A 27,708-nucleotide genomic window follows, 5' to 3' on the forward strand; every position below is an offset into this window, starting at 1 on the left:
TGGCGCTGAGGATCGAACCCGGGCCGCATGCATGCCAGGCGAGCGCGCTACCGCTTGAGCCACATCCCCAGCCCCCAGCGTTTTGAGACAGGGTCTCACTAAGTTGCTTAGGGCCTCACCAAATTACTGAGGCTGGCTGTGAACCTGCAATCCTTCTGCCTCAGCCTCCTGAGTTACTGGGATTACAGGTGTGCACCACCACGCTTAGTTTGAAGATAACATTCTTTAAAAAAATTTTTTTTTTAGTTGTAGATGGACACAATACCTTTATTTATTTATATGTGGTGCTGAGGATTGAATCCAGTGTCTCACATGTACAAGGCAAGTGCTCTACCACTGAGCCACAAGCCCAGCCCTGAAGCCCATATTCTTAATCCTGCATTCCAGGTTTATCAAACCAACAGGCCAGAAGATAGACTCTGACTTAGAGTTCTCATGAGGCTCAGTTCTCTCCCCAACCCCCTTTTCAGTAGCACTAAAGTTATCACTGAAATGCAATATGGGCCATAGACATCGCTGGAGATCCTGACATTTCAATCTATCGTGAAGTTTTATTGCCCATACTCTTGACAGTCTGAAGAAACCAAAGCAAGTGCAAAACCAGGTATGTCTCTTAGGTACTATCACTATGACTCAGTGACAGGAAGCTTGGATTTTGATGCCAAGACCTACTTTTTTTTTTTTTTTTTTTTTGAGAGAGGAGAGAGAGAGAGAAAGAGAGAGAATTTTTGATATTTATTTCTTAGTTCTCGGTGGATACAACATCTTTGTTGGTATGTGGTGCTGAGGATCAAACCCGGGCCGCACGCATGCCAGGCGAGCGCGCTACCGCTTGAGCCACATCCCCAGCCCCGCCAAGACCTACTTTTGCCAAATTGTTGCTTGGGTCATGAAATCTCCTTGTGCGTAAGATGAAGCGCATGCCCCCGACCTCGTGGGGTTACTGTGAGAAGTACAGATGCGTTCAGAGCACCGAGTGCAGTCCCTGCCACACAGCAGGGCCCGAGAAACACTGGCTGTGATTACTGTGATCATCACTGTCATTCTGCCACACAGCTATGGCCAGTGACACTTGGCCTTTGCATCTGGCTGTGATGGGATACAACTAACCCCAAAGCAGAACAAATGACAAAAGGCCTCGTAATATCCCTCCCGGACAGTCAGAGGGACCACAAAGCCCCTGAGCTACAGGAAACAGGCTTGGTTGTAGAAGGGTCCCTAAAGCCTCTGTGACTGTCCAGCTTTCCTTGATGCAGTTTCAAATAACGTGGCTGATTTCTCAGTCCACTAGACATCAGGAGTCACAAATGTGATGTGAAGAGGCAGGCTGCTAGTGGCTGGCACGTTAAAGGCTTGGAAGAGTGACAACTGGCAGCATGACCACAGGAGAGAAGGCAAACTCTGAAAAGCCATCAAGAGGACTAAAAGGACAGCTGCTGGGAGCTGGAGGGCAGGTGCAAATACACCCACCACCCAGAGACCAGAGGTCACCTCCGCTCTGACATGAGACCTGGTCCCTAATATCTGGGCTCTCTTGGGATGGCAGGAGGTGCTATGAAAGGCCAGATAATGGACTCTAACAACACATGAATGGACACTGTGTCACTTCTAGATAGAAGCTTTTGGAGCTGGTAGGTGCTTCATCCACCTGGGTCCCAGAATAAGGATAAAAATGACACTGAGCTGAGCCTACAGCTGACCCACAAAGGACAAGCAGCAAGGGCAAGAAACGAACTTTCATTGCTTTTGGGGGGCTGCTTGTTAGCCCCATATCATCTAGTCTATCCTAACACAATCCTAAAAGATTAAATGGGTCAGTTCACTCTAAGAAGTGGTGTTCTCTTTGGTATGCCCATTCCTAAGAGTCAATATTACATGCTGTGGCTTAATGGGTAATTTTAACCTAAATGGAAAATCTACCTAATCCAATGAGTCATAGCTGAACAGAATGGAGAAGAGGGTCCCGTTTCTAACCATTCCTTTCTCTTGAGAGGTCCCAGACCTTCTGTTGAGGGCTTTGCAAAACATACCTGTATTATTTATGGGTCTCAGGTAGAAGTAGGGTCTCAAGTGCTACTGCATTTGGGTGGCAACTCCTCAGGGCCGGTCCGGGGATCATCTTGTGAGTGCTGAGGGACTCTGATCCCCACGTGGGGGCTGGAGGGCCCCACAGTGTATCTGAATATGCTCTTGTGAAAGGAAGTCCACGATGCATTGTTGAGGAAGAGTGTGTCATCACATAAAGAATCCAGTCTTTTCAAGCACGGAATATTTACAAAACACACCTCACACATGGCCAACAATCAAGTTCCAACAAATGCCGAAGGATGTAAACCATGTGGGTCATTTTCTCTGACCACAAAGCAATTGATTGAGAAAATAATACCTACAGCTAGAAAACCCTTATGTGTTTGGAAAGTAGGAAACATAAATTTTAATAACCCAGGGGTTAAATATATCCCCTCACTTAATCCTTCCAACTCTTTATAGTACAGACCCTCACTTTGGAAATGCAGGAACTGAGACTGGGAAGAGAACAAAATCTGCTCATTCACCCAGTTAGCAATGTTGGAGCCAAGACTCCAAACTAGGCTATATAGCTCCAGATCCCTGGGACTTAATGACATCCTCCTGATGCTCCTAGGGTGCCACAAAATTCACAGATCCTCCAGTGTACTTTTTTGTTAGCAGGGATTGAACCCAAGGGCACTTGACCCTTGAGCCACATCCCCATCCCTTTTTATTTTTTGAGATAGGGTCTTACTAAGTTGCTGAGGCTGGCTTTGAACTCGTGATCCTCTTGGCTCAGACTCCTGGACCATGGGACCACAGGCGTGCACCACTGTGCCCAGCCTCCAGCTTGCTTGGTGACCCGGACCTTGGACTACTGTGTAGATGCCCTTCCCTTTTGCTCCTGCCTATTCTGGGTCCCCTCCCAGGACTGAGGTTAGAAGCCTTGAAGGTGGAGGAGGAGTTTCAGGCTGATGAACTAGATGCCTTGGAGTCTTCCTTTCCTTACAAAGACTTGTACACAGGGCCCACGTGGTTAGTGAACAAAGTGGTTAGTGAACAAAGAAAGACAGAAGGAAGAGTCACTTCCAGATGGCTCCCCCTCTTGATCTAATGCAGATTAAAGAGAGAATATTCCAAATCTATCATTAGGCAAACGTGAGTATCGATATCATTCAAATTATAAATGAAACAGAAAAGAAATTTCATCTTGGGCTGGGGATGTGGCTCAAGTGGTAGCGTGCTCGTCTGGCGTGCGTGCGTGCGTGCCCAGGTTCGATCCTCAGCATCACATACCAACAAAGATGTTGTGTCTGCCAATAACTAAATAAATAAAAAATAAAAATAAATTTATTAAAAAAAAAAAAAAGAGAAATTTCATCTTTTTTCTTTTTTTTTGCCTCAGACCCTGAGGCAAACAAGGAAGACCACTAAAGCGCCCTGCTTCTGAGCAGGTTGGCGGTTCGAGTTATCTGAGGTAACAGGCAAAACTGAGCTGATCCTAGACTTCTCTAGGAGTGGCCTTGGAGTCTGAGCTGACCAAACTACCTCGCTCTGTGGCAAGTCCTGTGCTAACGATGACAGCGCTACTCTCCTCTCTGCCCAAACCAACTTGCTCATTTGCTTCCTGGCAAAACCCTCAAACACCCAGAACTCTGAGGCACCCCTTTGTGCTGTAGAGACTCTCCCTGTCAGAACAATACCACCCGCCTCCTGTGGGCTGGAGGTATAACTGAGGCCCAGAACTAGGCTTCAGGCAATGAGAAAAACTGAAAATAAATGGCAAATCTGGTGATGGCCCGTATCCTTGAAAATTACCTACAGTGCCTGTGTCACCAAGTGGCCCTGGGGAGGGAGAAGGTGGAGAGGCGGGAGAGGCAGTGCCAGGCAGGGCAGAAGCCCTGAAGGTCTCCCTCTGTGTTCCGGCGTCACCGTTGCCACAGAGGAAGTAGCACTGGCCCAAGGTGAGGCAGGAGGCTGGGTGGGGGGCTCAGTCTTCACCTCCCGGCTCCACAGGGCTCAGCCTGGGGCCCTCGCTCCCCCCACCCCCCCACTGCTTGTTCCCCACACCATCAGGGTCCCACAGAATCACTTTGTCCATCAGTTAATGATCCCTGTCACAATGTGAGTTTAAGATCAACAAGTCCAAGATCAAAGAACCCAGCTATCCAATCAGCAGGGTGATTAACCCTCTCAGCCAGTGAAAGAGAGTCCTGTGGACCCCTCCCGACAGGCTATGGGTGGCCCCGGGAAGCTCAGCTCGAGTGACCTTTTACAAATGGCCAGTTGAGCCTACAGACTAGACAGATGGTGTGGAGCCCCCGGGATGAGGGACGGTCCAATGCCTTCGATGAGGTCGTTCCATTGATCATAGTTCTCTTTCAGGTCTGAAAGGGGAAAGAAGAGGAAGGTTAGGCAAATCATTGTAAAGTGAGGCCAAAGAGGAGCTCTCGGGGACTCGGGGGTCATCCCAGAGGGGAGCACCTGGGATACCAGGCGGACTGGCTGGTGGTTGTGACAGCGGGAGCAGTAACGATCACTCTGTGCCTTTATAAATGACTGACTTAATCTGCGGCAACTCAGTAATGATGTAACAGCTGGCAATACACCCTGCAGCAGAACCATTCCAGGGGATGGTGTTTCACATAATTTTCACAATCACCCTGCGGGCTAAGTGCCACTGTTAGCCCTATTTTATAGTTGAGAAGCTAACCTGATTTGCCCAAGGTCAGCTGCAGCTGATAAGAGCTGGAGACAAAATTTACATCCAGGACAGGAAGGCAGAGAAAATGGAAAGTCAGCTTCCAGGCTCAGGGATGTTGCTAAACAAGACGAGATCCTAGTACATGGCCACTGGGTGCAACTATCACGTCACCCCAGGCAGAAGCCACAGGGTAGCAATCCATAAAGCAGCATTAACACCAGGCGTTAACTCCAGAGGAGGCCCTGGGATCACGTGCAGAAGGGCCTCACTTGGCAAGAACAGTCAGGAGGATCCCAAGTTCAAGGCCAGCCTCAGCAACTTAGTGAGAGCCTATCTCAAAAAAAATCCAAAGGGCTGGAGGTGTAGCTCAGTGGTAGTGCACACCTGGGTTCAATCCCCAGCACCAGAAAAAAAAAGAAAGGGTCTGGGACTGGGGTTGGGGCTCAGTGGTAGATCACTTGCCTTGCATGCAAGAGAGGCACTGGGCTCAAATCTCAGCACCACACAAAAATACATAGATATTTGTCCATCTACAACTAAAAAAAATATTTAAAAAAGAAAGGGTCTAAGCTCTTTAGCCAAGGGAGGAGGGTTCAGCTGAATGGGCAAATGGTGCCTTGCTCAAGACAAACAGAACCCGGGACAAAGGGAGGGACCATTCTCATTTCTCTTTGGGTATCCAGTGCCTGGCATGGAGTAATTGCTCAACACATCAGTGCTACATAGTCACTAACTCAAAAAATATTGAACACACCCACTGTGTGCCACCTTCTGTTCTTAGTGCTTAAAATACATCCAAGAGAAAAAGAGGCAGAAACCCTGTCTTTAGAGAGCTCATCATCTAGTGGGCAGAGAGAGACTCAAACAAAATAAATTATGGAGGATGTAAAAGGGAGTAAGTGTTGTATGTGGGGAGGGACAAGGCTGAGGGTGGAGGTGAAGGTGCTGTGATGTAAAAAGGGTAGTCAAGGTGGAGAGGATGAGATTTAAGCAAAGACTCAAAGGAGGTGGGAGTGAGCCATGAGACTATCTGAGAGAAATGTTTCAGGCAGAGGGAGCAGCAGTGCAAGGGCCCTGAGGCAGGAGTGTGCCTGACACTGAGGGTTTATGTGGTGAGAGTGAAGTAGGCTAAGGGAAGAACAGTAGGAGCAGAGGCCAGGAAGGACGGTCACATCAGACAGGCCCGCAGGAATGAGAGACTCTCAGAGAAATGCCATTGTTAGATTGAGAGCAAAGGAAAGACAAGATCCGACTAACTTCCTAAAAAGACCACTCTGGCTGCTCTGTTAAGAAAAGACTCAATGGGGGGAAAGAGGGACAGGCTGGAGACTGGCAGTAACTGAGGTGAGAGGTGACAGACAGGATGGGGCTGTGGGACTGGTGACATATATTCCTTTTTGTTGGGGCGGGGGATGCTAGGGATTGAACCCAGGGCCTTAGATATACTAGGTTAAGTGTTCTACCACTGAACCACATCCCCAGCCCATTTCTGAGGGACTGGATGGGAGATCTACTAGAAGTGACAATCTTTGACCTAAGAACTAACTGTAGGGATGGAGTTGGCACCATGCTCTTCAATCTCCAGAACTGTTAAATATACCTGCTAACGATAACTGCTAAATAGATCTCTTTTCTTTATAAAGTCTCAGCATCAGGCATTTTTTGAAAATAGATTAAGCCAAGGTCCAGGCACTGAGCCCTGGAAGTGGCAAGGCTGGCTGGGGGAAGCGAGAGGAGGCAATCTATGACGCCAGAAGCAAAGACAGTAAGCCCTCCACAGCAGAGGGCGTTATCAACCCTCCCTGAGCTGCTCAGGGTTGCAGTGAGATGAGGAACAGGAACTGGCTAAGGATTTGGCATTGTGAAGGTCACGAGGACCTTGACCCCAGCAGTTTTGATGAAGGAGTGCACTACAGAAGCCTGAGAGGACTGTGCTTTAGATGAGAATGAGAAGAAAGGAATTAGACAGATAAAGACAGATGTCATTCTGAGAGTTGGAGGGAACAGGGCATGGGTGATAACTGGAGGGGATACTGAAGTCCGGAGAATTTTCTTTTCTGCTTGTTTTGCAGTGTTGGGACTGAACCCAGGACTTCACACATGCTGGGCAGGTGCTCCACCACTGAGCCACAATCCCAGCCCCAGCGTTTCTATTTTTTTTACTTCAACTTGTGGTCCTGAGGAATGAACCCAGGGATTCGCTACCCCTAGCCACATCCTCAGCCCATCTTTATTTTTTATTTTGAGACAGGGTCTCATGTCTCCCAGGCTGGCCTCAAGCTGCAATCTGTCTCAGCACTCAAGTCACTAGAGTTACAGGCATATGTCACGGCAACTGGCAGTTTTTTCCCCCCCATTTCTTTAGTTTTTAAGGAAGAAACTTTGGCATGAAATAAACCAGTAGAGAAGATGATCTAAAGTTGAAGACAAGCTGCTGCTGTGACCACCCTGAGCAGACAGAAGAGCCGGCCCGGGGGAGGGGCTGCGGGGGTCTGAGGAAGTGCTAGTCGCCTCCAGTCGCCTTGAAGTGGGAGGCAAAGTTGCTGAGCTGAGAGACAGGCTGAGGCAAGAAGTGCCAGGGGTTTAGGGAGGAAGGAGAAGGTGTGAACAGTCCTCTAGGAGAGTGGGCAGAAGGCTGAGGAGCTGGAGACGGGGAACGCACAGTGAACACAGAGCAAGCAATCATCTTCTTCCTGGAAGGTGACACCCTGGATCAGCAGAATGGTTTTTTCAGGAGCTAGAGGTGCAGCTGAACCACCTGCAGACTATTTTAGTTTCCATGTGACAACACACTGAGCAGCCACCAAAAAAGCTTTTCTCTTTGCCAGGTGAACAGCCCAGGCCGTCTCCCACCTTACCAGCTCCTTCCACTGGGCTCGCTGCCTCTCAACTCACCCCTGCCCTCCTGGCCTCCAGCAGGCAGACTACGTTAAAAGTCTAACTGTGACCTTCTCCTGCTTAGAACCACCGAGGGCTCCTCCTAGCCTGTGGGTTAAATCCTGAACTAACTTCAGCAAACGCATGGGCTCTACATCTGCCCTCTGCCCACTTCTCTACCTCTACATTTCAACAATTCATTATCCTGAGCTCCAGGTACACCAGAGAGCTTCTCAAAACAGACCAAGACCACTGTCCATGGGACTCTCGTCCCTTCCCTGCCTGGGAGCTCTCTTCTCCCGTCAAGATCAAGAGCAAGCGTCATTTTGTTTAGAAAACGCTTAAAACCTTAAGAGTCCAGCCGAGCCCAGCTCCCTTCTGATGTCAGGTGGTGGTGGCCTCCAATCAGACACCTGATTTGGGAATGCCAGGACTAGGTGGAACAGTGGCCAACAATGTGCCTTGGCAGGCAAAGATATGCTGATGCGATCAAACTGACTCTCTTGAGAATCTGGATGAAGACATTTTAAAAACATGGCGGAGGGCAGTGGGAGCCAACAAGGAAAGACCCAGGGGTAGGAGGAGTAGAATGAACGAGCAGACGCCGTCAGCACAAGGAAAAAACAGCAGGAAGAAAGAAAAAGACATCCTGGATGAACAGACGTGGACATCACGAGAGGACAGGACAGAGAGGCTGAGCTGGCCAGACAGACGGGACAAGACGACAGTCCTGCAGGTGACATTGGCTCATGTAACTGCACCAGCCCCTTGGCCCGGGCGCCCTCCCTTACATGAATTTCACTTTTTTCTCAAGGTAAGATAGTGAACTTGTAGTCTTTCCAACCAAAAGACTAGAATCAACCCTTATAACCATTCACATTCCCAGTGGCGGAGAGGGCTTGATGGCGCCCTGGGGAAGACGGCCCCTCTGGTGGAGGAGACCAGAGCTCGTAAAGGCCTTGCCAATGAGCTGACAGTGACTATGTCATGAGTCACAATCCTTCCGTGCTTGGTTTCTTTAAAGAACTTTCATACATTTAGCTCAGTTATCATAATCTCCCTCGCAATGTAGATAAATTAGTGATGATAAGCCTGGGTTAGGACAGTGGCGATGGAGTGCAGAGGTGAGTGCACTATTTGCAGTGAGGAACCAAGGCTCAGCGAGGCTGAATGACCAGTAAGAGCCAGATTCGGGGTCCCCCAACCTCCAGGCGCGTGCTTTTTCTTTAATGCTATGTAACTCCTTATCTTGGGGCTCAGCCATGTTCGTACTGATCACTGTGCTGCAGTGCATTCTAAGGGACCCCACATCTGCCCCTGGGCCCCAGCTCTCTTCTTACCAAGATGCCTCTGCAGGAAGGCCAGCATGGCCCGCACCATAATCTCTTGACCTTGATAGGGGTCCAAGCTCCCACGGATTTGGGTGGATAAGAATTTCACAAGCAAGTTGCCCGTCACAAAAGCAAAGTCCGTTTGACTCCGATGAACAGAACCACTAGAGGAAAAGGAAAGCATTGGTAGGGTTGGAGGTGAGGCACACCAGTTGAGCACCTGTGTGTCTGAGAAGCTTCCACGCATCGTCATGCATAATTTCCACAGCAACTCTTGTCTAGGAGGTATTTTCCCCTTCAACAGAATGTGAGAAGTGGTCTGCCCAAAGTGACACAGGGGACAGGGCACCGAGCTCAATGCCAAACATTCACCGCACACATCAGCTCCCTGTCACAACTATGTACTTTGCAGTGCAGGGGGGTGGAACCCAGGGCTTTGTGCAAGCTCGGGAAGCCCTCTACCACCGAGCTCTTCCCCCAGCCCTCTAAATATATTTAATTCACAGATGAAATCCTTACTAGAAGGTTCATTTTAGGCTAAATTACTCATAACTAAATTCACTATTCAATTCAACGAGGGATGGAAAATTTAAATGCTACATTTCTGTGTGATATCATGCAAAAAAATGATTTCTTAAAAATACATTACTTGGGCTGGGGGTGCAGTTCAGTGGTAGAGTGTGTGCCTGGCATGTGTAAGGCACTGGGTTTAATCCCAGCACTGGAAAAAAATGCATTATTTGAACTAGAGACCATCATGTTAAATAAGAGGAAAAAGAAAAACAGAATTGGGGGTGGATCTCCTGAAAACCCAAGGGAGATTGCAGAGAAAAGGGGCCAGGAAGTGGGAGGGAGGCAGGCAGAAAGGAGAAAATGCTGGGGAGTGAACTGGCCACACTATATTGCTATGTTGTGTTTGTGTGCAAATATGCAACAGCAAATCCCATCAATACGCACCAATAAAAATGTGAAAAAAGGGCTGGGGTTGTGGCTCAGTGGCCGGCAAAGCACTCACCTAAGGCGTGCGCCTGAGGCCCTGCGTTCGATCCTCAGGATCATATAAAAATAAATAAAACAAAGGTATCGTGTCCAACTAAAAATAAATAAATAATTTTTTAAATGTGAAAAAAAATGCATTATTTAAGGTAAGAGAACAAAAAAAATGAATAGAATAATATACTTGGGCATCCAGCACGCAGTTTAAGAAGTAACACCCGTCAGAAGTCCCCTTTGCACACCCTGTCCCAACTTCCCTCCCCTCCTCTCCCCAGTGGTCACAAATGTTGGAGTCTGGCCTGGACAGACATTCCAGCAGTCCTGTCCCCTCCAACGCCATGAAACCAAAATGAAAGAGGAGGGGCTGGTCCTAGTGGAGAGCCTGGGCCGAGACAGGCCGGGGAGAAGCCACCGACCGTCAACAGACTGATGTTCAGGGGCTTGGCGCCAGGACATGCCAACACCGAGTGACTCTGAAGGTCTGGGCACACAGCCACATCCCATTCCTGAAGTGGGAACTGGGACCCCTGATGTGTGTGCTGTTGGGCTCGTGCAGGGCAGGATCAAGCCAGGGCGGTTTCAGTCCTGTTTGCTTCCTGAAAAGTGGCTCCCAGGAGAAAACCAACTGATGATGCTAGAGGTGAAGGCGAAGAGAAGGTGGTTTGGCCGGAATACAGAAGGTCACGGAAAAGAACACGTTAGAGTGACATCTGTGGATTCGAATGTTCATGCAAGTGCTAAGGAACTTCCAATGGATGGAGGTCAAAGGTCTCCCACACGCTCCAAAAAAACCCAACAAAACTCCAAGAAGGGTACAGAGATCTCTGGAACCCACCCAGACTCACACCCCTGCCTCTCCAACATGCAATCCCACAATGCTCTTCTACCAGAAAGCACCAGGTAAACCCTGTGGTAAAGTCAGATCAATTCCTGCAGAAATCCCTGTAGGTGGAGCTAAGTGGAGAAGAGGGACGGGAAGAAACTATAAAGAAATTAAGATTGTGGAATTCAGGAGCTATTCGGGTATTCTGTTAATTCCAGATACTACGAGACAATCCAGAAGAAATTAAGGGAGTCAATGGAGAGGACACAAGGTCCTGCCCACGGGGTTTACTCACAGGACAGTTATGATCCTGGACTGCTTGTGCTGGGTGCAAACCTTCTTCATCAAGTTGACGCTCTCCACTGTCTGGAATTTCTCGGCATTGATAAAGAACACAGGGCCCCGGGCCTTGGGGTAAAAGTCACGCTCCAGAGGAAACATCCAAGCATCCAAGGCCACAGCACATCTGGAAGAGGACCAGATATTTGGAGCTGCCACATAGAAACTCGGGCAAGAAGAGTCAGGGTGGTGGGGGAGGGTGGGGTGCTTCCCTCCAGTGGGCTAAAGGCTCAGGAAGCCAGGGAGGAGGTACCAGGGCCCAGGCCCCTCAGTTAGGATCCTGGATTTACCAGTTACCAAAGATCCTCTCCGACAGCAAGGTCCAGACCTCTGTCTCTGGACCTGCTCTCGGGGCACTGACTCCAGTCATGCACAGTGGCACTTCAGTCAGCCACTCACCCTTTCAGTGCTCACTGAGCGCCTGCTGGGTGCTTAACCCTGTGCTCTGGACACAAGAGTTCTGCTTGAGTCTCAGGAAGCTCCCAGGCTGGCAGGGAAGACTGACAGGCAAAGCAGCGGGCACTCAGCTCAGTGCCCCGATTTGAAAGGTGCTGGGCGAGCCCAGAGCTGGCCTGGCAGGGGAGGCCAGGAAGATCTCCTTGGTGCCGAGGGCAGAACTATGGCCCCACGATTAGTCACCACCCCAACCTGGACCTTCTCCATCTCAAATGATGAACACCCAAAGGAAAGTCCCCACTTCCCCTCCTTCACCTCACTTACACTCAACCCTGAAACTCTAAAGTGCACCCCCGTGTTTCACTCACTTCTCTCATCCGGCTCCCTCCACCCTCACGCAAATCCTTCACCTCTCAGCTCACGCTGACAGTCGCCTCTGGCCTTGAGTCTGGTCCTGACACCATCCATCCTTCGCACAGTAGCTAGAGTAGCCACAGACTTTTTCAAAGTAAGATGCATTTTTTTTTCTTTAATCTTTCACTAGCCTCCCCTCGAACTTAGAATAAAATCTAAGCTTCCCTCCCCTGGCCCAAAGGCCCTGTCATCTCGCCCCTGTCTTCGGTGCCTGTCCCTCACTACACTCCACCCACTCTGATACAGTCAGCATGCGTCCACCTCAGGGCCTTTGCTTAGTCGTTCCCACTAGTGGGGAGGACTTTCCTCCGGACCTTTGCACGGCTGGCCTCTTTGCCTTTCATCTTGTTTATGTCTCTTTCTCAGAGAAGCCTGTTTCACGTCCAGCTCAATAGCCTGTTTCATGTTCTTCACTGCACTCAGGTGCTGGGCGCCTCCCTATCTGCTAGCTTCTGTACCAGGCTGTCCCTCCCACTTCAACATAATTCCAGGAAGGCAGAGATCTGGTAACCACTGAATCTCCAGCCCCCCCCCCAACACACCTAGAACATAGCACTCACTTCCTGATACATGAGCACAACAGTGAATGAATGAGCCGGAGCAACGGCATCGCTGGGAAACTCACCGAAACTGGGCTTCCTTGGCCAAAGCCAGAACAGCTGTGGCCCCTCCAAATGAATGTCCCATCACAGCCACGCGGCTCAAGTCAATGCTGCCCTGAGGGAAGCACAGAACTTAGCCAAGCCAGAAATTTGGGACATTTTTTTTCCCCTTAAGGAATTCCTCAACAGCAAGAGGAAGAACCACTGAGGGGATGAGGAGGCTTGACACAGAGGAGGCCACCAGAGCCACACTGGGCCTCCTGCCGGAGCAGGCGCAGTGTCACTCAGTGGTAGGGCACTCGCCTACTGTGGATGAGGCGCTGGTCCAGTCCTAGCACTACACCACCAGAAAAAAAAGACCCTCTTGCCTATGAGCGCAGGCAGGCAGACAGTGCTGGGCATGAACAGCCTGCTGCAGGCAGAAGTTCTGAGAACCATTTTTCATTTCATCTCTATTTCTGTAATCTTACCATCTACCAACCTACCAATATCAGGCCTCGGGTGGACATTCAAATACCCATGAATAGGGGTTGGGGCTGCAGCTCAGACGTGTGAGGCACTGATCCTTAGCACCACATAAAAATAAAATAAATAAAGGCATGTTGTCCTTGTACAACTACAAAAAAATACCTATGAATAAGTGAATGGACACATGTTGTCAGGTTCCACACTGACTCGCCAGTTTAGAGCATGGCGAGAATAAGATCTCTCTCCGTCCTCCAGTGCCTTATGAACAGGTCCTGGGGATCTCCGGACCACACTGAGGGGAGGTCAGGGGTGTTCCTGTGGCACCTCCACTTCGCTCTGGAGCAAAGACTGTTTGTGCAGTCACTCACTCAGGTTCTACTTCCTCTTTGAGTATCTGTCCTGATTTTTATCCAAAGCCCAGAAGAGAGAAAGAATCTGTTCATTCTAACATGATCTGGAAGTATCTATTTCTGGTTGTCCCCATGAGCCTTCAGGGCATGGTTATATAAAAAACCACTGTAGCTGCCTGCTGAGGAGGGCCAGACATTTCTCTGGCTTTGTGGCCCAGCCTCTGCCCTGAAGCCTGCTCCCTCACCCAAAGGCTCCCTGCTGGAATCCTCCCCCTTCACTCAGTACCTTCAGCTTGGCCACTGCGTTGGGTGGACTTTTCAGCTTTTGAAAAGATAGGTCAATACCTTCAGGTGCCTCTGAAAACCAGAAGTACTGAGAGGTCTCTCCCTTCCCCATGCCTTTTCCACAGGTTGCCCACTTCCTCCCACAGACAGCTAACATTTTCTGCACGCATAAGCAAACAGGAATACATTCGTCACCCTCTTTTTATACTAATGGTTCAGTATCAGGCTGTTTTGTGTAGCAATTCCAGCACAGAAAGAGCTTCCCCAACCTTTCTTACAGCTACATTTTATTTCCCCATGGAAGAGACAGCTGGCTAACCACCAAATCGGTTCCTGGATGCACAGCTAGACTACTTCCCAGCAGTCAGATGAGGCCTCACGACTGAGTTCTAGCCAACAGAATGTGAGCAGAAGTGCCATCTCCAAGCCCAAGGCTGGTCCACACCAATCCTCTCAGAGGGACCTCCTTGCCTTCTCCCATTCTGTTAGCTTAATGTACACAACAAATCTGGGATTTAACAAATGAGATGGTAGAATCCTAGGGTAAAAGGAGCCTCGATCCCTGATTCACCTCTTGCTCAGGGGTACCCCAAAGACTTTACATAGGAGAAAAATAAATTTCAATAGTATAAGCCACTGAGATACGGGGTTTATGTGCTGTAGCAGTGAGCATTATCCAAACAATACAGCCAGGGTGCAGAGCCTATCAACCATCTCTATCACAGGTAAACATTTAAGCTACCGTCAATCTTTCGCTGTTACACTCTGTACAGGAAGAAATAACTTGCACATTAGCACACTTCATGAGGACAGGTGTTACAGGTTGAAGTCCCAGAACTGGAGATGGGAGGATCAAAGCACACATGCATCTGTACTGCTGAGAACTACGCCTAATGGCTCTCCTCGGGGCAGTCCCTACTGTCTGTCACCAGCCGTTAGGAGGATGACTACTTCTCCAGTGTGTCAACACAGGAAATAATCAAGTTTTACTTGGTCTGATGGTTGAAAATTACTTATGGTTTTTAATTCTGTGTTTCCAAAGGTTGCTTCTCAAATAACTGAACTGGGCCGCGGCTGCCCTTCCTCAGGTTCCCAGGCAGGTAGACCTGCACCTTCGTGCTTAGAGGCTGCTTCTCCAGAGTGGGGGACCACACACAGCAAGGCACTGGTAAAACCCTCCAGATTCTAGGTCCTGCCTCACTGCTGGACATCCAGGAAGATGATTCTCCTTAGAGGACACCACCAGAGGCTTACGAGAGATTTTTTTAAAGAGGTTTTGAGCCACACAGCACAGTTTATGGGTCAAAAAATTCCAGTTTAAAGTTTGACTCTACCACTGAGCTGAGTACTCTTGGGTAGACACTTAGCCTGTCTAATCTGTTTTCTTTTGATATGGAGAGGTTAATAATGCTGACTTCCTAAGTTGGTGTAAGGAGATCACCTAGGAAATAATGTAGGGGTGTGCCTACTCCTACAATAGAATATTGCATGGCCACTAAAAATCATGCCACCCCAAACCACTGACTAGCACAAAAAGACAGATTGTTTTGCTAAGTGTGTGTGGGGGCGGGGGAAGCCCACAGAACAACTTGTTTTAAATGATAACATTATTGTTTTAAAAAATATGTATGAGCTGGGTGTGGTGACACATGCCTGTAATCCCAGAGACATGGGAGGCTGAGGCAGGAGGATGACAAGCTTGAAGCCAGCCTCAACAACTTAGCAAGGCCCAAAGCAACTTAGCGAGGTCCTAAGCAACTTAGCGAGACCTGTCTCAAAACAAAAAAGGGCTGGAGATGTAGCTCAGTGGTTATGTGTCCCTGGTTCAATTCCGTATATCAAAAATAAGTAAACAAAAATACACATGTATTAATGCATTTTTAAAATAACTGGAAGGACCAATGTCAAAATGTCCAAAAGAACTGTTCTTTTTTCTTCATGCTTTTATGTGATTTCTTGGTTCCATGAATAAAGCCTGAGCTATTGAGGAAATCAGGTGGGGGGGTGAATGGCAGGGTCTCAAGGTGCCTTCCTAGGCACTCCAGTCTATGGCAGGGATGGTTGCATAACCTCCTGGAGGTTGCCGGGAGTGCCTCACAGGAAGGAGCCAGCCTGAAGTAGATCCTCCGTGAGGGAATGAACAGCCTCCTCTGTCCACACAGTCCTGGTGGGAACCTGCATCCTGCTGCTCAAGTCCCCACCCAGAAGCAGGCAGACAGAACACTCAGTGACTGATCCAGAAGGGGCCTGTGACCCACAAAGGGCCACAGCCAGGAAACTCAGTCTCCTTTCTTTTCAATTCTGGCGCAGTGAGTTGAGATACAGGACTGGACTGCCAGCAACCATCTTTCTAGGCAAAAGCAGGGACTATGGTAAGAAAGAGACCCACATACAGAAGGGAGAGAAGGGCTTTGAGGACAGTGTGACCCTGTACTGGCCTAAAGTTGACATGGGGTCTTGCTAGATATGTGAACCAGTAAGTTCTCTTTGGTTTAAGATAGTGAGTTTGGTTTGCTCCATGTAACCAAGGGTCACACCAGCTGCTGCCATACCTTCAAGGTCATCAGATCCAACCCTCCAGGCAAGATGTTGAGGACAGTCCTCCCAGCAGTGACTTCCTGCATGATCCTCAATACCTGCACACACTCTCCTACGCGCTGATGCACCTGCAACAGAGAGACTAGTGGGAACTGGAAATTCCACAACCATCCAGCAAGAAATCTCATCTACAGAGCCAACCGAGGAAGAATGCAAGGAAGGTTTGCCCCCTACACTCAGCAAGGACAGGGGCCCTTGCAGCTCACATGAGCACCGCCCATTAGCACAAGGCAATCAGTCCTGTCGTTCTGATTCTGCCTGCCCACAGGGTTGTCAGGAGGATCCCATGAGATGATGAGGACCGCCCCACCCCGAATCTAACTAGGCATTTCTGGTAGGAACTTTCATTTTGGCACTTCTCCGCAGGCTAGGACACCCTCTCCCAGGATTTTTCAAACTCCAGCATGGCAAGATGTAGGGGACTAGGGAATAGCCCCCAAACAGCTGAACATATGCAAGCTCAGAGCTGCAGAGGGCTGTGGTTCAAACCTCAGGAAGTAAGCCAGTGTGCAGATGAGCCTGATGGTAGAGAGCCAGAGACAGTGAATTCCCTCTGAGAGCAAGAACTGATGGCGCCTGAAGCTGGTTCCAGTGGTCTCGCTCTTCCTATAGTCTGCTTATATGAGCCAATCAGTTCCCTTTTTTGCTTAAGCAAACTTAAGCTGGGTTTCTGATACTGGCAATTTTAAGAGTCCTGATTAATACCCCATTTATTCCCACTAAGATGGGAATAAAGATTTAGAAAGGTAAAAGAATTGTTTATTGAGAGTGAGTCTGGGTGAGTATCCCCCAAATGTCTATGTATTCAAGATGGTCTCCAGAGGAGCACTTTGGGAGGGGTGAAATATTTAGGAGGTGGGGACTTGCGGGACCCCAGTCTCTTCCTCACTTTTGCTTCCTGGCTCACGAGGTGGGTGGGGTCTGCTCTCCCCCCCGCATTGCCATCTAGCATCACTAAAGACCCAAAGCAATGGGTCCACCTGATCTTTGACTAGAACCTTCAGAACCATGAGCTAAATAAACCTTTTCTCTTACAAGTTAATTTTCCCAGGTATTTCACTGTAGTGATGGACAGCTGACAACACAGTGAAAGCAGGCTCAGCAACCCCCCTTCCCTGGTCGCACACGCCTACCTGGGGATTCCGAACATGGAATTCCTTCTCCCCTTCCTCAATTTGAAGGTAGGGGATCCATTCCTCCTCTAGTGACTCATTGGTGGGCTGATTCTCCTCTGGGACCTGCTTGCAGAAATAGGTAGCCGAAGCTGACTGGTCTCTGAAATACACCCGCCGTAGGGGAGAGGGCAGAAGACACCATGAACTCACTTCTCCCTTTGACCAGCTCCTCTCTCAGCCAAGTCACGTGGGCTCCCCTTTTGCTAGTAGGGAAGGGGTCTGAGGCATGCAAGGAAGAGTAGGAAAAAGACATATTTTTGGACAGACCAGGATTTGAGCACCAGCTCAGCTGTGTCACTTTTGGCCAAGTTATTTAACATTTTAGAACTTTGGTTTTCTGCTCTTTAAAATGGGCATAACGCCTGCCTTATATGATTGTTGGGAGGATTAGAAATAACACACAGGGGATACTGCTATATTAGAACACTTGCCTAGCATGTGCAAAACCCTGGGTTTGATCCCCAGCACTGCAAAGATCAAAACAAAAATCTAAAAACTTTTTTTTTTTTTTTTTTTTTGTATTGGAGGTTGAACCCAAGGGCACTTAACCACCCCAACCCTTTTTATTTTTTTGAGACAGAATCACACTAAGTTGCTGAGGCTAGCCTTGAACTTACAAACCTCCTGCCTCAGCCTCCTGAGTCACTGGGATTAGGTGTATGCTATCACATTTGGCTAAAAAAAGAAAACACTGATAGAGGACTAGCCTATACCTCGCTCACTGCAGGCACTCATTCCAGGAAAGTTCACAGTGACTGTCATCCCTCACCTGTGCTCTAGCACAGCAACCACAAAGCCACGGGAGGCCAGCTCCATACAGAAGGCTGAATACAACGTCCTAGAGATGAAGAAAGGAATAAGGAGAAGGGATCAAAAGAACGGCCCAGGGCTCACCCCACTCCACTGCACCCATTCCAGCCATGCTCTGCTAGTGACCACCCCAAAGGATTAAGCAGAGCAAGTGCCCCAGCCGGCAGCCCTCCTCCAGGTACTGTTCCCAAGCCCCACAGTTCTCATCCCACAAGGCTCCGCCTCCTCCTTCAGGCACTGTTTGCAAATCAACCCACAGGGCCTTGGACTCTCAGTGAGCCCAGCCTCACCTCCCAAATACATTTTGACTACTTCAATAGCATTTTTATTGTCATACACTGTATGTCCCCCAAGTTAGCTGTTAAGCTCCTAGAAGACAGAAACTCTTTTTTTGGTACCAGGGATTGAACTCAGGGGTGCCTAACCACTGAACTACATCCCCAGCCCTTCTGAATTTTGAGACAGGGTCTCATTGAATTGCTTAGGGGCTTGCTAAATTGCTGAGGATGGCTTTGAACTCACAATCCTCTTGCCTCAGCCTCCTGAGTGGCTGGGATCATAGGCATGCACCACATTTCTTTTATATGCAATTTAAATACCACTTAACACGCAGATTTTTTTGTCTTCCACCTGCCCAGGAGAAGGAAAAAAAGGAATATGGCAGACCGACTGCCTACCCCAAACACCTATTTTCCCTTTCTCCTCAATAACAGAATCTGATTTTTGGCCAACGACCCTTTTATGCCATCAAAGTATTATATTTCCCAGCCTCCCTTACAGCTGTTAGTCTGTGTAGTTAAAGGTCTAATGCAGCACAGTGCAACAGAAATTTAATGCTAAATCAATAAGTAATTTAAAATTTTCTCATAGACATATTTCCAGAAATAAAAAGAAACATACTAACTTTAATTGCACATTTTATTTAATCTATAATAACCCATTATATTTTAATCATATCTTACTTAATTATATTAAATATTAATTGTTTAATCATATTTAATCATTTTATTATGTTTTATTAAATTATAACCTATTTAACCTATTATAATTACAACATATAATAAAAAATCTTTTAAATTAATAAAACTTTTTATTACCTTTATTTCCTATTAAGTCTTTGAAACGGGCAAACATTTCATACTTGCAGCTTACCTGATTGGACCAGACACATTTCAAGGATTCAATAGGCACACAGAGTTTGATGCTACCATAACTGGCAGAGCAGGATTAGTCAATGAGGTGTAAACAAGTTGTGTTACATAGAACTTCCTATAAAATTTCCTTTATAAAGCTCCTTCCTCCTGCCTGGGATGCAGATTAATGGCTAGAACTAAAGCAGTCATCCTGGGTCATGAGAGGACTTTAGAAATGGAAGCCACAGGAGCAGAGCAAGGTTATACAATAAGTCTGATTCTCTGATAACTTCAAGGAACTACAATATCACCCTGTCTACCGCTAGCTTCCTTCTCTCTCAGAAGAGAAAAAAAACAACAACTTTATTTTGTGTCAGTCTCTATTATTTGGGGTTTTCTGTTACACACAACTTGCCCAAATCCTCACTGACACAGCAAGATCAGTTTCCTGGATCTCTGTTCACCTTCCCCGTTTCCCAGGGGAGGCAGGGAACTGCACCTCAGAGGCAGAGAGGTTTCTGTCGCCTTCCTAGTTTGAACTGTGCAGCGGCGGCAACGTTAGGCCAACCTGCCATCACAGCCCACCTGCTCAATGTACAGAGCGTGTGTCCCTGGGCTGGGGGTGCAGCTGGGTGGTACGGTGCTTGCCTACTATGCATGGTTGAAAACCTGCACTCCAAAAACAAAACAAAAAAAACAAGCATGCGTCCCTGTCTGCCCATGTCCCCGCCTGCCCACTTCAGAGGACTGCGTGGGGCCCGGTGACAGTGGCCTGCCTGTCCCACACTTCAGCGCACATGCTCCTCCCTGGGTGGGAAGCCACAGGTCTGTGACCCACAGAAAGGACCTCAGAGCCGAACAACCAGCAATGGAGAGGAAACAATGTCCCTGGCCCTCCCTGCCCTGCCTTGGAATTTCACTCTGGTTAATGAAGAGTGTTTATAACTGGCTCCACCTGGTCCCTGAGATGTGAAATCTGAATACAGATTCTTAGACCCCAAAGACCACTTTCCAAGTCAGGTGCTCACTACTCTCCCAGAGCCGGATAGTGGGCTCAGGCGGGAATGTTTCTTAGTTTCTTTTCCTGGCCTGACCACCGCTTCCCTGAGGGCAGAGACTCTCACTTACTACTCAATGCCCAACCCTGGCACAAGCTCTGGCACGAGGCAGGCTCTCAGTTTACCTGCTTGCCTTGCCAGCCTCACCTCTGCATCTATGCTCCACTTCCGCCCAGGCTAAGTCTTTATACCAGCTCTTCTTGGGGATTCAATCCCTGATTTAGGAATAACCTTCCCCTCGTGCCACGGAGTTGGCACAGAGCAGGTGCCCACAGGTGTCTGCTGAATGAATGAGAACCCAGCAAAATAGCCCTTGCAGTCACGGGATGAGTATTTCTCTGGAGACTATCGTTTTCTAGGCACTGGGAATGACACAGACAAGGTCTCTGCCTTCACGGAGCCTGCAATCTAGAAATAGGGAAGACAGCCATTAAAGAATAATTAACACGGGGCTGGGGCTGGGGCTCAGCGGTAGAGCGCTCGCTTAGCACATGTGAGGCCCTGGGTTCGATCCTCAGCACCACATAAAAATAAGTAAATAAAGTAAAGTAAAGATACTGTGTCCAACTACAACTAAAAAATAAATATTTAAAGAAAAAGAATGATTAACATAAATAAGTTCATCATAATTATGACAAGTACTGAGAAGTACACAGATAATGTGCGGGTCAGGAGGGGTATCCTATGGAGCTGACCTCTAAACGAGGACCCTGAGGGTAACTGGGAATTAGCCAGGCAAAAGAAGGAGCAGGGAAAGAGGAACCTATGAACAGAACAGTGAGAAGATTCTAGGCAGAGGGAAAGGCCTCAAAATACACCAGACGAGGGCCCCCAGGCAGGAAATAACACGTTTTTAAGTGTTTTTTAACTAAGTGAAAGGCCAATTTGTTTGGAGAGCTGGAATGGGTAAATAGCAAGACATGAGGCTGCAAACTGCCTTGGACCTGCATCCAGGTAAGACCATGAAAAGAACTGAATTAAGTTCAAAGAGCTTTTAAAAAATTCTAATTAGGGGCCAGGCATGGTGGTGCATGCCAGTAATCCTAGCAACTGGGGAGGCTGAGTTCAAAGCCAGTCTCAGCAGATTAGCAAGGTAGTTAGCAACTCAGTGAGACCCTGTCTCTAAATGAAATATAAAAAAGGGTTGGGGAGGGGCTGGAGATGTGGCTCAAGCGGTAGCGCGCTTGCCTGGCATGCGTGTGGCCCGGGTTCGATCCTCAGCACCACATACCAACAAAGATGTTGTGTCCGCCGAGAACTAAAAATAAATATTAAAAAATTCTGTCTCTCTCTTTCTCCTCTCTCACTCTCTCTTAAAAAAAAAAAAAAGGTTGGGGATGTGGCTCAGTGGTTAAGTGCCTTGGGTTCAATCCCTAGTACCAAAAAAAAAAAAGTTCTAATTAGGGGGGGGGACACTCATTTACTCATTCAACAAATATTTATCGAGCATCTTCAACATACCAGGCACCATTCAAGGTGCTGAATAACAAGATAATTTCTGGTTTTAAAAGAGATCTCCCCAGCGGGATGAGGAGAGCCACGTCCGCAATCCATATCTCAGTTATTCCAGAGGCTGAGGCAGGATCCCAAGTTCAAATCAGTCTGGGCAACTGAGCAAGACACTGTATTGAAATAAAAAATATTAAAGGGCTGTGCTAAAGACATGCAATGGAGAAAGGATAGCATCTTCAACAAATGATGCTGGGAGAACTGGAAATCCATATGCAACAAAATGAAATTAAATTCCTTTCTCTCACCATGCACAAAAGTCAAAATGGATCAAGGAGCTAGGAATCAGACCAGAGACTCTGAGGCTAATAGAAGATAAAGTTGGCCCTAACCTTCATCACGTGGGGGAAGGCCCCAAATTTCTTAATAAGACACCTATAGCACAAGAGTTAAAACCAAGAATCAACAAATGGGACGAATTCAAACTAAAAAGTTTTTTTCTCAGCAAGAGAAATAATATGCGAGGTGAATAGGGAGCCTACATCCTGGGAACAAATTTTTACCCCTCAAACATCAGATAGAGCTCTAATCTCTAGAGTATACAAAGAACTCAGAAAGTTAAACAACAAAAGAGCAAATAACCCAATCAACAAATGGGCCAAGGGCTTGAACAGAAACTTCTCAGAAGAGGATATACAATCAATCAACAAATACATGAAAAAATGCTCACCATATCTAGCAATCAGAAAAAGCAAATTAAAACTATTCTAAGATACCATCTAACTCCAATAAGAATGGCAGCCATTATGAAGTCAAACAACATTATAAGTGCTGGCGAGGATGGGGGAGGGAGGTACACTCATACATTGCTGTTGGGACTGCAAATTGGTACAGCCAATTTGGAAGGCAGTATGCAGATTCCTTGGAAAGCTGGGAATGGAACCACCATTTGACCCAGCTATTCCCCTTCTCGGACTATACCCAAAAGACCTAAAAAGAGCATACTACAGGGACACAGCCACATCAATGTCTATAGCAGCACAATTCACAATAGCTAGAATGTGGAACCAACCTAGATGCCCTTTAATAGATGAATGGATTAAAAAATGTGGCATTTATACACAATGAAATATTATTCAGCCCTAAAAAATAACAAGATCATGGCATTTGCAGGCAAATGGATGGCATTAGAGCAGATTATGCTAAGTGAAATTAGCCAATCCCTACAAAACAAATGCCGAATGTCTTCTCTGATATAAGGGGGGTGACTCAAATGGGATAGGGAGGAAAAGCACTAAATAAGGAAGAGAGGTGGGAGGGAAAAAGAGGGAGAAAGGGAGTTACACGGAAGATGGAAGGAGAACCCCATTGTTACAGAATACATATATGATGTTGTAATAAGAAAAAAAAAGTGTGTCACATTAGATTGGATAGAGAGAAAGGACAGGAGAGGAGGGAAGGAGTAGGGGGGACAGGAAGGGCAGCAGAATAGAATAGACAACATGACTGATGTATGTACATTCCATGTATATTATATGTCAAAATGCATTCTGCTGTCATGTATGACTAAAAAAAAATAAAATAAAAAATTTTTAAAAAGTATTAGAGTTAATATTATTGTAATAACTCATGCCTCTGCAAAATATTAAAGTTACCTGGGATGGTTGAGGAAAAAAAAAAAAGGCTGTGAATGTAGTTCAGAGGTAGACAGACCCTGGGTTCCATCCCCAACACTGAAAAAACAAAACAAAAACTAAAACATCTCCTTAGCTAGAGCGCGGCCAAGGGTCTGGCGATGAGGAAACCTGTGAGATGCGTGAGGCTCTCGGACAGTTGATGATGAGCACAGAAAACGTCACAGGCTCAGCTGGTCCCACCGTGGGGCGGGAGAGAACCCGCAGGAACGATGCTCAGTGGGTATCATGTCTGAGAGTCTGGTGGAAGAGGTCTTGGAGTCTGCCACCCCATGTCCCTCCACACAGGGAAAAGAAAAGGAGAAGTGACACCAGTATGTATCTAGGAGGCACCCGTCCAACTGAGGCCTCAACCAGCCACCCGCTGGGAGTGGCATCCCCGTTTGGTAGGTGTGGAAATCTAGGCTCAGAGAGTTACCCAACTTTTCCAAGGTCACACAGGGCACAAGTGGCACGGTGGGGGTTTGAGCTACGCTGTTAGCTGTGAGCACAGGGAGCAAGCCTGTCCCATTCCCGACACCCAGTGCCACACACAGGGCAGGCGGTCAACACAGGTTGAGTGAATGGCTGTCCAGATATAAAGTTCTAGCACTTCTGGGGGGAACAGAGGGTGAAAGCACACCTTTATGCAGATGTGGAACACGGACCTGAAGGACATGGAGGCCGCACAAAGCAGCCCTGGGAAGGGTCCTCCAGAGGAGGTGGACCCGAAGCTACAGCACGGAGCAGACGGAGCTAAGACGGCTAGCAGATGGACTTGTCTGTCATTCTGCCCTTTGAGAATAAGTCGAGACTCAGCAGCTATCGCTGTCACTAGGCCAAGTCTCCCCAGACAGGGATATAAGCTCTTACCTGAAGGCTCCAAGGCCATGGGAAAATATGATCAAGGGGTATCCAGAGTCCTTCGTCTTAAAGGGGCCGTTCCAGCTAACAGGCAGGCGGCAAGATCCTAGCAGAGACACAGGCTATAGAATCCCTGGTTGCCCAGAGCTGTCACCAGGAGGGCAGCCCAGCATAGGCAGGGGTTCTCTCCCTCTGAGGAACCCGCCAACCACCCCTGAGCATCCCAGGACAATCATCACCTAGCCTATGCTTTCCACTTTTCTTCCCTAGGGAGAGGGAATACAAAAAAATGGGAGTGGGCCTGTAATCCCAGCGGTTCAGGAGGCTGAGGCAGGAGGATTTTGAGTTCAAAGCCAGCCTCAGCAAAAGTGAGGCACTAAGTAACTCAATGAGACCCTGACTCTAAATAAAATACAAAAATAGGGCTGAGGATGTGGCTCAGTGGACAAGTGCCCTTGAGTTCAATCCCTTGTACTCCGTAAAATGGGGAGATATATCAAAGGCCTGGGGTTGGGGGTGTAGTTACATGGTGGAGCACCCACCTGAGCAAGAAAGACCCTGGGCTCAACTACCAAGATGGCAAGAAAACAAAAATATCGGGGCTGGGGATGTGGCTCAAGCGGTAGCGCGCTCGCCTGGCATGTGTGCGGCCCGGGTTCGATCCTCAGCACCACATAACAACAAAGATGTTGTGTCCGCCGAAAATTAAAAAATAAATATTAAAAAAATTCGCTCTCTCTCTTTAAAAAAAAAAAATCATCCATGGGGACAATGCTGAGCAAGTCTTGGCAACCTTGAGATGCCAAGGAGTGGACAGAGGACCTTGGACAATCCTTGGGGGGGAAGTGGATGATTTCGTGTGGCCCTGCCCAGAAGATGGGAGGCCTAGAGGGAGAACTGCAGGAGACCCTGCTCCCCGAGAGCGAAGCTTGGCCAACTTGCAGGATGGCTGGCAGTGAGCACCTGCTGGACAAACAGCCAGACCCACCACCTAGGCAGGCATCCCGCATCCCAAGCACTGCACCAGAGGCTTTGACCCCACACCTCCCACACTGTGACCCCTCAAAGGCAGGTATTCAGACAGATCAGGGAACGTGCCCAAGCCCCACAACTAGTAAATCAGAGAGCCTGGATTCAGAGCCCGGGAGAGCGCTACTCAATGGCCAGGCTCCGCACACCCACCCACTGCAAAAGGGCTGGACTCTGCAAGCTTAAAGGTATTGTGTCTACCTGGGGACAGCCTAGGGACATAACCACGCAGCTGGGAAAGCACAGGGCCAGCCTTACCCATAGCCAGGTTGAACAGCAACCCCACCCAGCGCTTATTCAACCTCAGGTAATCGGCCAGGCCAGCGCAGTACTCAGGGCGGGGGATCCACAGGGGCTGCTCCACAGTTTCCTTTGACTCTTGGCAGGGGTAGAAGAGTCGAAAGAAGCTCCCCTGCAGGAAAGAAGAGAGCAGCTGCTCAGAGCAAGAAGCCCAGGCACCTCTGGGCATCCACACAGGGAACCTTAAGCTTCAATGACACACCTGAATTTTACATTTAGAAAAAAAGGAATTTAGCATACATGAAAAATGTTATTTCAAATAGCTCGTGGTATTCTGAATGACATGGGGGGGGGGTGCCAAAATACTTCGAGTGCTTAGGACATAAAAAGATTTAAATCTGGGGCTGCGATTGTAGCTCAGCGGTAGAGTGCTCGCCTAGCACAGGCGGGACCTGGTTCAATCCTCAGCACCACATAAAAATAAAGGCATTGTGTTGTGTCCATCTATACCTAAAAAATAATTAAAAAAAAAAAAAAAAGATTTAAATCTGGTCCTGAGCCCAGGCCTGGAGGAGCCATGGGAGTGGAGATTTGCCCTTGTGCTGAATGAGGCACTAATAATGGGTCACCCAGGCCCATGATTAGTTAGTCCTCTAGGCTAACTCTCAGGACGAACTCATCTTACATAGGAGAAGGTGAGGGATTACTAAAAGTGGGTGCCTCTCACGAGGAAACCAGGAGCCAGCAGAGAAAAACCTAGAAACTGGCCACGTTTGGTGATACCTGCCTATAATCCCAGCCACTTGAGAGGCTGAGGCAGGAGGATCTCGAGTTCAAAGCAACTCAATGAGGCCCTCAGTAACTCAGTGAGGCCTTAAGCAACTCACTGAGACTCTGCCTCAAAATAAAAAGTAAAAAGGGCTGGGGATGTGTCTCAGGGGTAAATCACCCCTGGGCTCAATCCCCGATGCCAAAAAACAAACCAACAAACCTAGAAACTGGTAGAAGGAAAGTCCAGAAGGAGCAGATGGAGGCAGGAGAGATGGGGCCACCAAGTTTGCACCCAGGTTGGGGAGTCAAGGGCAATGGCACGTGGCTCACTCTTCTTCCTCTCACCAACTCCCATAAGGATGAAATGGAAAACCTTTCCGGGTGGGTCAGGCATCTGCTCTCAAGACGGGAGGGAGAAGCTGGGAGCTGCCCCTTGAGCTAGGGCCCCCCCGCCCCCTTTCCTCCAGGCTGAAGAAAGAACACTTCATCTAGGTCAAATGGGAAGTGTCTGGTACTTGATAAGAGGAAGACAGCCCTGGGGGCTGATAACCAAATCCAGACCAGAGCTAGCTCAGCTTCCCCACCTGGAACTGTGCACTCTCACCCGTGACCATGAAGACCAAGCAACAGCTCCTCCTCTCAGTGGCCTGAGATGATCTGTGAAAATGGTTCCCTACTCTCTTGACCCTGAAAGCCCCACAAAATCAAGAGGTTCAGATCTTCATGTTCACTTTAAGAAGATTCATGAAACCACAGAGGCCATCAAGGGTACATATCCGAAAAGCCACCAAGCCTGTGCAAGGCGTTACTTTAAAGAAGCGATGTGCGCCATTCCGGAGTTATAATGGTGGAATTGGGAGGAGTGTGCAGGCCAAACAGGGCTGGACACAGGGTCGGTGGCCCAAAAAGAATGCTGAATTTTTGTTGCACCTGCTAAAAAATGCAGAGAGTGACACTGAACTCAAGGATTTAGATGTAGATTCTCGGTCTTTGAACATATCCATGGAACAGAGCACCCAAGGTGCACTGCTGTCCTTACAGACATCTGGATTAACCCACACCTGACCTCCCTGCCCCATCCAGAGGATCCTCACTGAAAAGGAACAAACTATTTCAAACCAGAAGAGAAGGTTGCACAGAAAGTAAAGGCATCCCAGAAAAAACTGAAGAAGCAAAAACTATGGCACAGGAATAAACTCAGATAAAATAAATGCAAAGAAAAGATAAAAAAGGGGCTGGGGGGCTGGGGATGTGGCTCAAGTGGTATCGTGCTCGCCTGGCAAGCGTGCGGCCCGGGTTCCATCCTCAGCACC

The 27,708-nt window shown here is 48.1% G+C and overlaps 1 protein-coding gene across 9 annotated transcripts in view; it reads right to left on the reverse strand.

Moving 5' to 3' along the window:
* Positions 1-517: 517 nt before the first annotated feature.
* The window catches only part of Pafah2 (platelet activating factor acetylhydrolase 2), a 47,743-nt gene continuing 20,552 nt past the window's right edge, over positions 518-27,708 (reverse strand). For 5 of the 9 annotated variants that reach the window (XM_078025639.1, XM_005317628.5, XM_021734439.3 and 2 more), the window contains 9 exons: positions 25,643-25,796; positions 24,365-24,461; positions 18,138-18,206; positions 17,327-17,468; positions 16,148-16,261; positions 12,516-12,607; positions 11,037-11,207; positions 8,932-9,086; positions 4,122-4,397 (listed from right to left, as the gene is read on the reverse strand). In XM_078025639.1, coding sequence (XP_077881765.1) covers positions 4,303-4,397; positions 8,932-9,086; positions 11,037-11,207; positions 12,516-12,607; positions 16,148-16,261; positions 17,327-17,468; positions 18,138-18,206; positions 24,365-24,461; positions 25,643-25,796 — 1,089 coding nt within the window. In that variant the 3' untranslated portion in view covers positions 4,122-4,302. Of the gene's footprint in view, positions 3,334-4,121; positions 4,398-8,931; positions 9,087-11,036; positions 11,208-12,515; positions 12,608-16,147; positions 16,262-17,326; positions 17,469-18,137; positions 18,207-24,364; positions 24,462-25,642; positions 25,797-26,615; positions 27,567-27,708 lie in introns of those variants that run through there. The other 4 variants (XM_078025638.1, XM_013364225.4, XM_040288143.2 and 1 more) reach the window with 4 other exon arrangements.

This window comes from Ictidomys tridecemlineatus, chromosome 11 (assembly GCF_052094955.1).
Source record: "Ictidomys tridecemlineatus isolate mIctTri1 chromosome 11, mIctTri1.hap1, whole genome shotgun sequence".
In the NCBI taxonomy this organism is placed as follows: Eukaryota; Metazoa; Chordata; class Mammalia; order Rodentia; family Sciuridae; genus Ictidomys; species Ictidomys tridecemlineatus.